General features: G+C 43.1%; 1 protein-coding gene across 1 annotated transcript in view; it reads right to left on the bottom strand.

Moving 5' to 3' along the window:
• The window catches only part of LOC132837887 (protein bicaudal D homolog 2-like), an 11592-nt gene extending 5690 nt beyond the window's left edge, over positions 1 to 5902 (bottom strand). The window contains exons 1-4 of the mRNA XM_060857846.1: positions 5223 to 5902; positions 464 to 676; positions 208 to 360; positions 1 to 108 (exon numbers count right to left, since the gene is read on the bottom strand). The exon at positions 1 to 108 is cut by the window's left edge and continues 312 nt beyond it. Of these exons, the coding sequence (XP_060713829.1) occupies positions 1 to 108; positions 208 to 360; positions 464 to 676; positions 5223 to 5456 (708 nt within the window). The 5' untranslated portion in view covers positions 5457 to 5902. The remainder of the gene's footprint in view (positions 109 to 207; positions 361 to 463; positions 677 to 5222) is intronic.
• Between the last annotated feature and the right edge of the window lie 4742 nt (positions 5903 to 10644).

The raw sequence follows: 10644 nt of genomic DNA, 5'->3' as shown, positions 1-10644 counted from the left end.
ACGCTCTCCAATCTCACGCAGTCGCACAGCTTCCTCCAGCTGGCTGTTCAGATACTGCGCCTCTTCCTCAAGCCTCCTGATCTCGTGCTTTAGACCTTCAAACTCCACCTGCACTCACAGCAGGAAGCAGAAAGCGTAAATACCGCGTATACGTCAGCTCAGACAGTTCAGTGATTAAGCGTGCCGGTCGGCTCGGCCCCGTCTCACCTGGCCCTGCTTCAGCGTGGACACTTGTTTCTGCAGGCTGATGTTCTCCTCCTCCAGCTCGCTGTAGTCCTGCAGCAGCCGAGACTCTCTGACTTTATACTCTCTGATGTCATCACGCAGACGTGTTCGCTGCAGCTCCAACAGCTCGGCACTCTGACAGAGATGAGAGAAAGCGACAGTGAAGGGTAACGATGGTGTTATAGGAAGCGTAAATGAGTTACGCACTTTATTATGAAGCTTTTTATTTCTCACCCACCTCCCTTATCTCCAGCGTGAGGCTGCTCAGGCGCTCGTTCTCACTCTGCGTGCTGGTGAGTGTAGTTCTGGCCTGCCTCAGCTCGGCCTGCAGCTCCTGTACCCTCTGCTCGTAATACGCCTCCTTAGATGCCGACTCCAGGATGAGCGACTCCTCACGACTCTCTCCATCCTCAGCAACCTTCCTCTGGGCCGAGTGGGCCTGACCGTACGCCTGAGAGAGAGAGAGAGAGAGAGAGAGAGAGAGAGGGAGGGAGAGAGAGAGAGAGAGAGAGAGGGAGGGAGAGAGAGTGCGGGAGAGAGAGAGAGTGAGGGAGAGAGAGGGAAAGGGAGGGAGAGAGAGAGAGTGAGGGAGAGAGAGAGAGAGAGAGAGAGCAAGGGAGAGAGAGGGAGGGAGAGGGAGAGCAAGAGAGAGGGAGAGATAGAGAAAGAGAGAGGGAGAGAGAGAGAGGAAGAGAGAGGGAGAGAGGGGGGAGGGGAGAGAGCGAGAGAGAGAGAGAGAGAGAGAGCGAGGGAGAGAGAGAGAGCGAGGGAGAGAGAGAGAGAGGGAGAGGTAGGGGGGGGGCTGGTTAAATGTCAGAAGGTCTCTTGACTAAAAATATGCTGTTACTAATTTTTCTGTTTATTTGAAAGCTTTCTGTTTAGTCACATGTACAGTCACATGACCAGGAAGTGACGTCTGAAGTTTTCCTCCTTATGGACCACATGGACTCTGTGTTTCTAACAGTTTCATTGTGTTACTGTCAACATGTGACATGTAAAAAAGTGTTTGTGTAGGACATTGTGTCAAAAACACAACTTTCAGTTCAGTGCATTAGATACAAAGAGTTTGGTGAGTTTGTGTAAAAAGCAGATGTTCCTGATTGTCCTGCAGTCAGTCTGGACCTCCAGTTCACATCACACATAAAGGAACGATCGGTGTTCTCAAGACCAGTTACTGATCACCAACAAAGGAGAACAGGGGAACAAAGTCCAGCAAAAAATGTCATCACCTGGAGAACATTCTGAACATTCTGTGGCTTTTAATCCATAAAAATGCACATCTGTATGTCTGTGGTCTGGATGTTCTTAAGCACAGCCTGAAAGTTCTCTCAGCATGAACCCGAAGCTCTCACACACACACAGCTTAAAAGCTTCTCTATAACTATTTTTGTTTAACCTCAAACATCTGGACTCTTTCTTTAAATAGACACAGACTTGAAATGTTCCCACATCTGCAGAGCTGTGAACCCACCTACATGTACTCTGTTCTTATGGATGGAGAGTGTAGTCCAGACCATCTCTCATCCTGGACCACACTCGTTCTGGTGAAGTTTACAGTGAGTTCCTGAAGCCTGTAAGACTGTTAAACACACAACACGCGTCTCCTGAGATGATGAGCAGGTTGGAGTTCCATCACACATCAGGAAATCAAGCAAGGGGTTGTTTATGGACTGTAGAGTTTGGAGATTGACGTGTGGGTGGACGTCATATTCTTCTGATCAGATATTGTTCGGTTATGTTTCTACTGGAGCTCACGCTGGAGGTTTTGAGTGTTAAAGCACAGCAGCAGCTGAGTGGTGAAGCTTCCTGACACAAGGTTGATGTCCTCAGCTGCTTTAAGCTCAAACTGAATTCCACCTTTTTGGAGAAAAGCTCATGGCAGAACGTTACGTGTTCAGCTCACACACTCTGGTGCATGTGTGAGAGACCCAGCGAGCTCCAAATCAGTGAGAGCAGCTTCAGCACAAGAGCTTTTTATAGCCTCATTTCACCACAGATCCTCTTACAGCCTCAACAGACTCCACCTTTAATTTACACACGGCTCTGATTAGAGAGGAGTGAAGACAGTGAGAGAGAGAGAGAGAGAGAGAGAGAGAGAGAGAGAGAGAGAGAGAGAGAGACAAACAGAATTCTGACAGATGAATGAGTGATTATATAATGTGAAGGAGAGAAAGAGAGACATTAAGATGAGTTAATTTCAAATAAAAAGCAGTAGCTGCTGAGGGAAAAACAAATCTGATCTCTGCAGTAGTGGTGTGTGTGTGTGTATGTGTGTGTGTGAGTGTTGTGGTGTGTGTGTGTGTGTGAGTGTTGTGGTGTGTGTGTATGTGTGTGTGTGTGAGAGTGTTGTGGTGTGTGTGTATGTGTGTGAGTGAGTGTATTGGTGTGTGTGTAAGTGTAGTGGTGTGTGTGTATAGTTGTGTGTGTGAGTGTAGTGGTGTGTAAGTGTAGTGGTGTGTGTGTATAATTGTGTGAGTAGTGGTGTGTGTGTAGTTGTGTGTTTGTGTAGTGGTGTGTGTGTATAGTTGTGTGTGTGTAGTGGTGTGTGTGTGTGTACAGTTGTGAGTGTGTAGTTATGTGTGTGTATATTTGTGTGTGTGTGAGTGTAGTGGTGTGTGTGTAGTGGTGTGTTTGTGTAGTGGTGTGTGTGAGTGTAGTGGTGTGTGTGTATAGTTGTGTGTGTGTGTATAGCTGTGTGTCAGTGTAGTGGTGTGTGTATAGTTGTGTGTGCAGTGGTGTGTGTGAGTGTAGTGGTGTGAGTGTAGTGGTGTGTGTATAGTTCTGTGTGTAGTGGTGTGTGTGAGTGTAGTGGTGATTGTGTGTAGTGGTGATTGTGTGTAGTGGTCTTTGTGAGTGTAGTGGTGTGTGTGTGTGTAGTGGGGTGTGTGTGTGTATGTGTGTATAGTTGTGTGTGTGTGTAGTGGTGTGTGTGAGTGTAGTGGTGAGCGTGTGTAGTGGTTGTGAGTGTAGTGGTGTGTGTGTGTAATGGGGTGTGTGTGTATGTGTGTATAGTTGTGTGTGTGTTATTTAAACTCAGACAGTTCTGACTCTCACATTTCACTCCCACACCACTAGAGGGAATTTGAACATCCTGCTTTTTTCCACATAAACCCACAGGAAGGAAGTCACACTTTTTTAAAGGCTGTTGTGACGGTGCAGCTGCAGAGAGAAGGTCTGATTCCTCTGTGAAGCTCCATGAGTTTCTGTCCTCCAGACTGACTGTGTGTGTATCCATCAGATCCTCCGTCACAAACCCCACGTCACCTTTACTCCACGTCGTTGTGTTCACCCTAATCAGTGTTGTGTTTGTGACCTGTACGCTCCGTTACTTACAGTGTAATAAACACACATACGCTACACTGAGCGTGTGTGTGTGTGTGTGTCAGTGTTTCTGACACACAGGCAGACGTGTAATTAAAGGGAAGTGAAATCAGACTGATGGTGATCTCATTCCCACGTCTCTTCATCCAGTGTTACATTTTAACACTACAGGAAGTTCACACTTTAAATCCTTTTCACCTACAATTTAAAAAATAAATACAAGTAAGATTTAGTGAGAAACGTCTTCAGGTTTATGGAGGTCCACGTTCATCTCACTGGACTTGTTCTTTACTGATCCTTCACTCCTCACACTGCAGCGTCTCGATCTCCTCCAGAGACTTTACAGAGATCCATGTTTTTAACTCACTTACACATTTTGTTTGAGTCTCACTGCTTCCTAGCGTACAGACAAAATACTGACAAAAAAACTAACTTTTGTCATTTGTGTAGCAATAAATAAATAAACAAACAAACAAACAAACTGTGAATTAACGAGTAAATAAATAAAATATCAAGGTTAATATTTTACATGCTATTCGTTTAGGATTTGTTTTGTTCTTTAAATACATGTTCTGTTTTTTTCTTCTTGTTTGTTAGTTTTTTACCCTGAAGAATAAATCGTATGTAATGAATTGTGTGTAAGTTGTGTTGTGATACTTCAGCTCTGTGTGAGATTAAAACACAGAAATATAAATCAGTTTCCCCTAAAATAAGCTGCAGTTAAAAGATTTTCTTTTACTTTTAAATTTTCAGATCATCAGATTAAATGTAATCGGATTGTACTGTATTGATTAGATTTGTATCAGACTGAACCGCATTGAATCAGACTGTATCGAATTTAATTGGACTGTAACTTATTGTATCAGATCTAATTGTATTGTCGGTGGTTGTGGTTGTCGGTGGATGTGATCGTCGGATGTTGTGATTGTCGGTGGTTGTTGTCAGTGGTTGTGATTGTCTGTGGTTGTGGTTGTCTGTGTTTTTTTATTGTTGGTGTTTGTAATCATCAGTGGTTGTGATTGTTGGTGGTTTTTATTGTCGGTGGTTGTTGGTGTTTTTTTATTGTTGGTGGTTGTGGTTGTCTGTGGTTGTGATCGTCAGTGGTTGTGGTTGTCTGTCGTTGTGATTGTCAGTGATTGTCTGTGGTTGTGATCGTCAGTGGTTGTGGCTGTCTGTGGTTGTGAGCGTCAGTGGTTGTGATCGTCAGTGGTTGTGGTTGTCTGTGGTTGTGATCGTCAGTGGTTGTGGCTGTCTGTGGTTGTGATTGTCAGTGGTTGTGGTTGTCTGTGGTTGTGATCGTCAGTGGTTGTGGTTGTCTGTGGTTGTGATCGTCAGTGGTTGTGGTTGTCTGTGGTTGTGATCGTCAGTGGTTGTGGTTGTCTGTGGTTGTGATCGTCAGTGGTTGTGGTTGTGATCGTCAGTGGTTGTGATCATCTGTGGTTGTGATCGTCAGTGGTTGTGATCGTCAGTGGTTGTGGTCGTCAGTGGTTGTGGTCGTCAGTGGTTGTGATTGATTGTCAGTGGTTGTGATCGTCAGTGGTTGTGATTGATTGTCAGTGGTTGTGATCGTCAGTGGTTGTGGTCGTCAGTGGTTGTGGTCGTCAGTGGTTGTATTGCACCTCCTGAGCTCTGAACCCTTTAAACCCAGCGGTACTTTATTCCGTGCCGTTTCTCACCTCTTTCAGTTGATCCAGTTCGTGTCTCAGGGCTTCATGTTCACTCTCCAGCTCATCATAGCGCTGTTGGAGCTGTTGTTTCTCCTCCAGCACCACCAGCCCGTACTCTGCAGCCCGGACCTTATCCCGGCTCGTCTCGCTCAGTTCCCGGGACAGACGCTGGAGCTCGGCCCGGAGCCCCGGGATCAGCTGTGTGCTGTGAAACCCGTCCTGCTCCATCACAAGCTGCCTCATCTAACACATCTCTAACACAGAACACAACACAGCCTTGGTGTGCAGCTCCCGCTTGGGCTACACACGGCCATCAGCGGCAGTAAGACTGGGTTTTATTGTGATTATTTATTTCCCTTCCTTCTGTCTGGTCACGGGAGAGAGGGGAAGAGGGGAGACCCCGACACTGAGCTCATCCCGCTGGAGGAAGACGTCATTCCTTAAAGATGTGTCTCTGTCCCTCTGGGACATGTAGTTCTCTCTGCTGCCCAGTGTGTCGAAGCGACTCCCGTGTGAAATACAATTCCCGGCATGCACTGCGGCTCGCTGTGAGAAGGCGTTTCCTGCTGGATCACAAACTCGACGTCATCTATTTTTTATCATTCAATAGGTCTGAGACCCCAAAACCCCTAAAGCCACATCACACACACACACACACACACACACACACACACACACACACACACAACACGCACACACAACACACATCACACACACACATAACACACACACAACACACACACAACGCACACACACACAATACACATCACACACACAGAACACACACACATCACACACTCACACGCACACACACACACACACACACACACATAACACACACACACACATGCACATAACAAACACACACACACAGAAAACACATCACACACACACAAAACACACACACACACACACACACATAACACACACATACACACACATAACACACACACACGCACATAACACACACACGCAAATCTTTCTTAAATTTTCTTTTAAATGTAATATAAATTACACAGAGCTAATGTGTGAGGATTTATTTATTTATTTTAATTAATTCAGTAATTTTTCATTCATTTGTTGTTTAGGGTTTTCAAAATGACTATTATTGCTTGTAGATTGACTTTTTATTTAATCAGTTCAAAGACTGAATTCATTACAGGTGATCTACCAGGAACAATTCTCCTGGACCTGTGGGTGTGGGTGTATGTGTGTGTGTGTATATGTGTGTGCGTGTGTGAGTGTGTGCATGAGTGTGTGAGTGTCCGTGTGTGTATGTGCAAGTGAGGTAAGGTTAGAACAATGTAGTAAACTGTGTTGTCATGTAATGAGTGGTAGAAAAAAAGGTTCCTCCTTCCTCTTCTTCTTCTTCTTCGTCTTCATCTTCATCTTCTCCCACAGTAATCCACGATGGCCGATAGACTCTCGACACGTTCACCTGTTTACAGGGTCAACCACAGTTCACAGTTAAATTCTCCTTGTCAGTAAAGCATTGTTCATTATACTGAGCTGTAATTTTGTCATAGTCCTGAATCTCTCAGTACATCTGCGACACAGAACCGTCTGAACGTTTCCTTCGATTTTATGTTCACTAAATATTCTGCTGATTCCCACAGCTTGCTGCGCTGATTTCATTTACGATCACATGACTTCTGCATACAAGTGACATCATTTCCTGGAGTCTGAGACGACACACGAACGTTTTTTCCATGTTGTCTGTAATTGTGTACAGTAATTACACCTTCTCATGGTGATTCTTTTCAGTCGCTGAGTACTGAAAGAGTTTGTTTTCTTCCACCTGATATCTTTCATTAAAGCAATAACCAGCTCCTGTTCTGGAGATCTGTCACCTGACGTGTAAAGATTCACGTGAAACACTGACAACATGAAAGTGAAATCAGTCTCTGGGGATTTCCACTATTCACCTTTGAAGTGTGTTTTGTCAAGCAGCCACTTTTAATCACATCTGAAACCTTCAGCTGAAGCTACAGACACTTCTACATGATACCAGACACCATGCTGGACTTGTACAGTCACTGTAAGTGTTTCTACACATTTCTATAAGTGCTGACGAATCCTACAGTACAGCTGTCGATCATGCTGATGTTTTTTTTTTGCTGGTTTTATTCTAGATAAGTTTTATCATTTCTTCTCCATCTGCTTTGGCCTGGGCTGTGGACTGTGTAGCTACAGGCCTTATTACTGTGAGTGAGTCCCTGTAATGTGAGATCAAAGAAATCTATTCCTTATTAACCAGGATTTAAAAAAAAAAAAAAAAAAAAAAAAAATCTATAAATGTGTAACAGATAAATAATGTAGTAAGACGAAGAAACATCTTACGCGCGGTGGCTGGAACAAATCAAACGAAGCAGAAACATTATATTAACTCTATATAATTAATTATATTAACTCTTAATTAACATTATATAAACATTATATTATGTTTTTTTTCATGTCGTCGTTTTGCTTTTGTTTTGTTTTGTTTCTCTTTCGTACGTCGTTCGTGTCCTGATTTTCACGTGACGCTCAGTAGGACAGAGCTGGAGCCTGATTGGTTGCTCAGAAATCTTTAAAAACCAGTCACTCGCCATGAGTTTACTTTCATTTGTAAACAGGAAAATGACATTTCCGAATGAAACGCTGGCGGATTCGGCGAGATACGTACCTGGTCGAAGGTGTAATATGCAACGAATGTGTAGAATACAGAGAATAACAAACTCCAGAAGTAAAATCTCTCTGGAGTTCGAGAGCACTGCTGCTTAACTCCAGGTTATGAACCTTCACCGTATCATTATTTCAATCCTTCAGTTCATTCCGATGTCTTTAACAAGTAATAAAAGTGTTCTGTAAAAACAGCTCCACGCCTCATCTCATCACCTGTTAGCGTGCACTGACCCGTGACCTTTGACCCTTATTTCTGTTATTGTTCATGACATCAGGCTCTGTGGCTCTGTGTGCTTCACCTCCTCTATGTTATTCGCAGGAGTGGGTCAGTATTAAATTTGTGCGACGATGTTGTCGTGTCTTTACAGCTTTGGTGATGCCGGTCTTCCTCACGGGGTTCTGCGTGTTCGCTTTCGAGGTTGTGGGCTGGTGCTGTGGTGAGATCCCTCATAATCATTTACAGTAATGTAGCTAAGAACAAGGGTGTGTTCAGGTGTGTAGAGACATGTTAAGATTATTAAAGGGACATTAGAGGGATTCAAAGTTGCAATATATATATAATGCAATATAAATATATATATATATATTTATATTTATATTTATTTATTCCTATCCGCTGTGTGTTCCAGGTCTGCCTCCACACACCAAACAATGCAAAGGTGCACCTTTCCGCACCAGAGGTAAGAGGAACACCTTCATAACTAAAAACACGCTTGTTACCTGAGACTGTGGGGAAAAAAACTTCCCATAATCCTTCTTTCCTCATTTTCACCAGATGCACTGTGGGGGTTTGTTTGTGCTCTGCTTATAGCTGTCCTACATCTCAGATCTTACCACGGTCTGGATCCATCCTTCTTTCTATTAGCACTTCACTCGTGTTCACAAATACATTCTTTACACTTTAAATCAAGTCAGTCTTCAGAGCATAGAAATGGAAACAAAGGCAAATAGGATCTGCTGAATAAATCTTTGGGAATAAAGAGTGTATAAGTGTATAAGAGTGGAAAAGCTCTGTGAGTTCTAAACACTCGTCTCATCCCGCTCTGCAGTCTACACTCTCTCTTACGGCAGTGGCATCGTTATGTTCTCCATCCGAGGAGCCAAGCGGAGATACGACACTCTGTGGTAAGTGACGTTTGATTAAACGACTCGGAGCTGTGTGAAGTAGTAAATACATGATGATCGTTGACGTTCCTTCTCTACCTTTATATAAGCTCACAGACTGACTGTCTGATATGAGGTCCAGTACTGCACTCATCTCCTGCTGAGTCTGTGTTTCTCCCACATGGTTCACTGGCAGCTAAAACTGCACTGTAAACTAGTTTATTATTTCACTAGGAATCACTGGAACACAGGCCACACCTCCTTTACTGGAACAAACTGGAACACAGGCCACACCTCCTTTACTGGAACAAACTGGAACACAGGCCACACCTCCTTTACTGGAACAAACTGGAACACAGGCCACACCTCCTCTACTGGGACTGACTGATCCAGTGGAGTCACATTGTTCATATTTATAGAAAGACATTTACATAAATTACATATTGCAGCATAGTTTGTGTGTGTGTGTGCTTGTGTGTGTATGTATGTGTGTGTGCGTGTGTGTGTGCTTGTGTGTGTGTGTATGTGCGTGTGTGTGCGTGTGTGTGTGTATGTGAGTGTGTGTGTGTGCTTGTGTGTGTATTTGTGCATGTGTGTGCGTGTGTGTATGTGTGTGTGAGCTAAGCTTGATGAAGTGGAAAGCAGATTTAGGGATATTTATTTTTATTTATTTTTATGCAGTGGAAGCACCTTCAATTTAACAAAATATTTTTTTATATAAAGTTTTAAAATGAAGTCTAAGCATTTATGTGTTCTTCTGGGCAAATTCTTCTAAACACATTCTTCTGTGTGTGTGTGTGTGTGTGTGTGAGATCAGTTGTACAGTCAGTGTATGAGTTTGTAGTAGAAAATGTACAGAACAGGAAGAAGGACTGTGCTGCCACCTGGTGGACAAAGGGAGAGACTCACGCATGCGCAATGGAGTGGCCATGTTAAAGTGGGTGTGTACGGGTGTGTGTGGGGGTTTGGGTGTGGGTGTGTGTGTGTGTGTATGTCCTCCTGTATTTATATCACAGTGACAGCATCACTTCCATCCCGGAGGTGAGTGTGTTATTGTGTTATCATACAGAACACACACACACATAAATACACACATACACACAAACAGACGCACGCACATACACACATACACACACAAACACACACACTCAGACACATACACACACAAACAAACACACACACAGATATACACACACATACACACGCAATGCACATACACACACGCACACACAAATACACACATACACACACATAAACACGCACATACACATATACACACGCACACACATATGTGCACACAAACAAACACATACATACACTAATACGCACACACACACGCATGCACAAACACACGCACACATTTATTAATTAATTAATTTAAAATAAACTTAATTCCAAATCATTTGGGAGAAGAGAAAGAGCTTTAATAAGCAAATAACAACAGACATAACGGAGCACTAAGTAAAAAGTAAAGTATTAAGTAAAAATGTAATCTCTGTGAAATAGAAATGTCAACTTTATACACTCTAAACACCCTTAGAATCTTTTTGAAATCTTAATACTTTCAAAATATCTTCCAATGTCATTTGTGAATACATAAAGGAGACTTATACTCTAATTACATTTACATTAATGAATAAAAACTTTATTATAAAGTATTTTC

Source organism: Tachysurus vachellii, chromosome 22 (assembly GCF_030014155.1).
Source record: "Tachysurus vachellii isolate PV-2020 chromosome 22, HZAU_Pvac_v1, whole genome shotgun sequence".
Lineage (NCBI taxonomy): Eukaryota > Metazoa > Chordata > Actinopteri > Siluriformes > Bagridae > Tachysurus > Tachysurus vachellii.
This window is presented reverse-complemented; position numbering and strand designations above follow the sequence as displayed.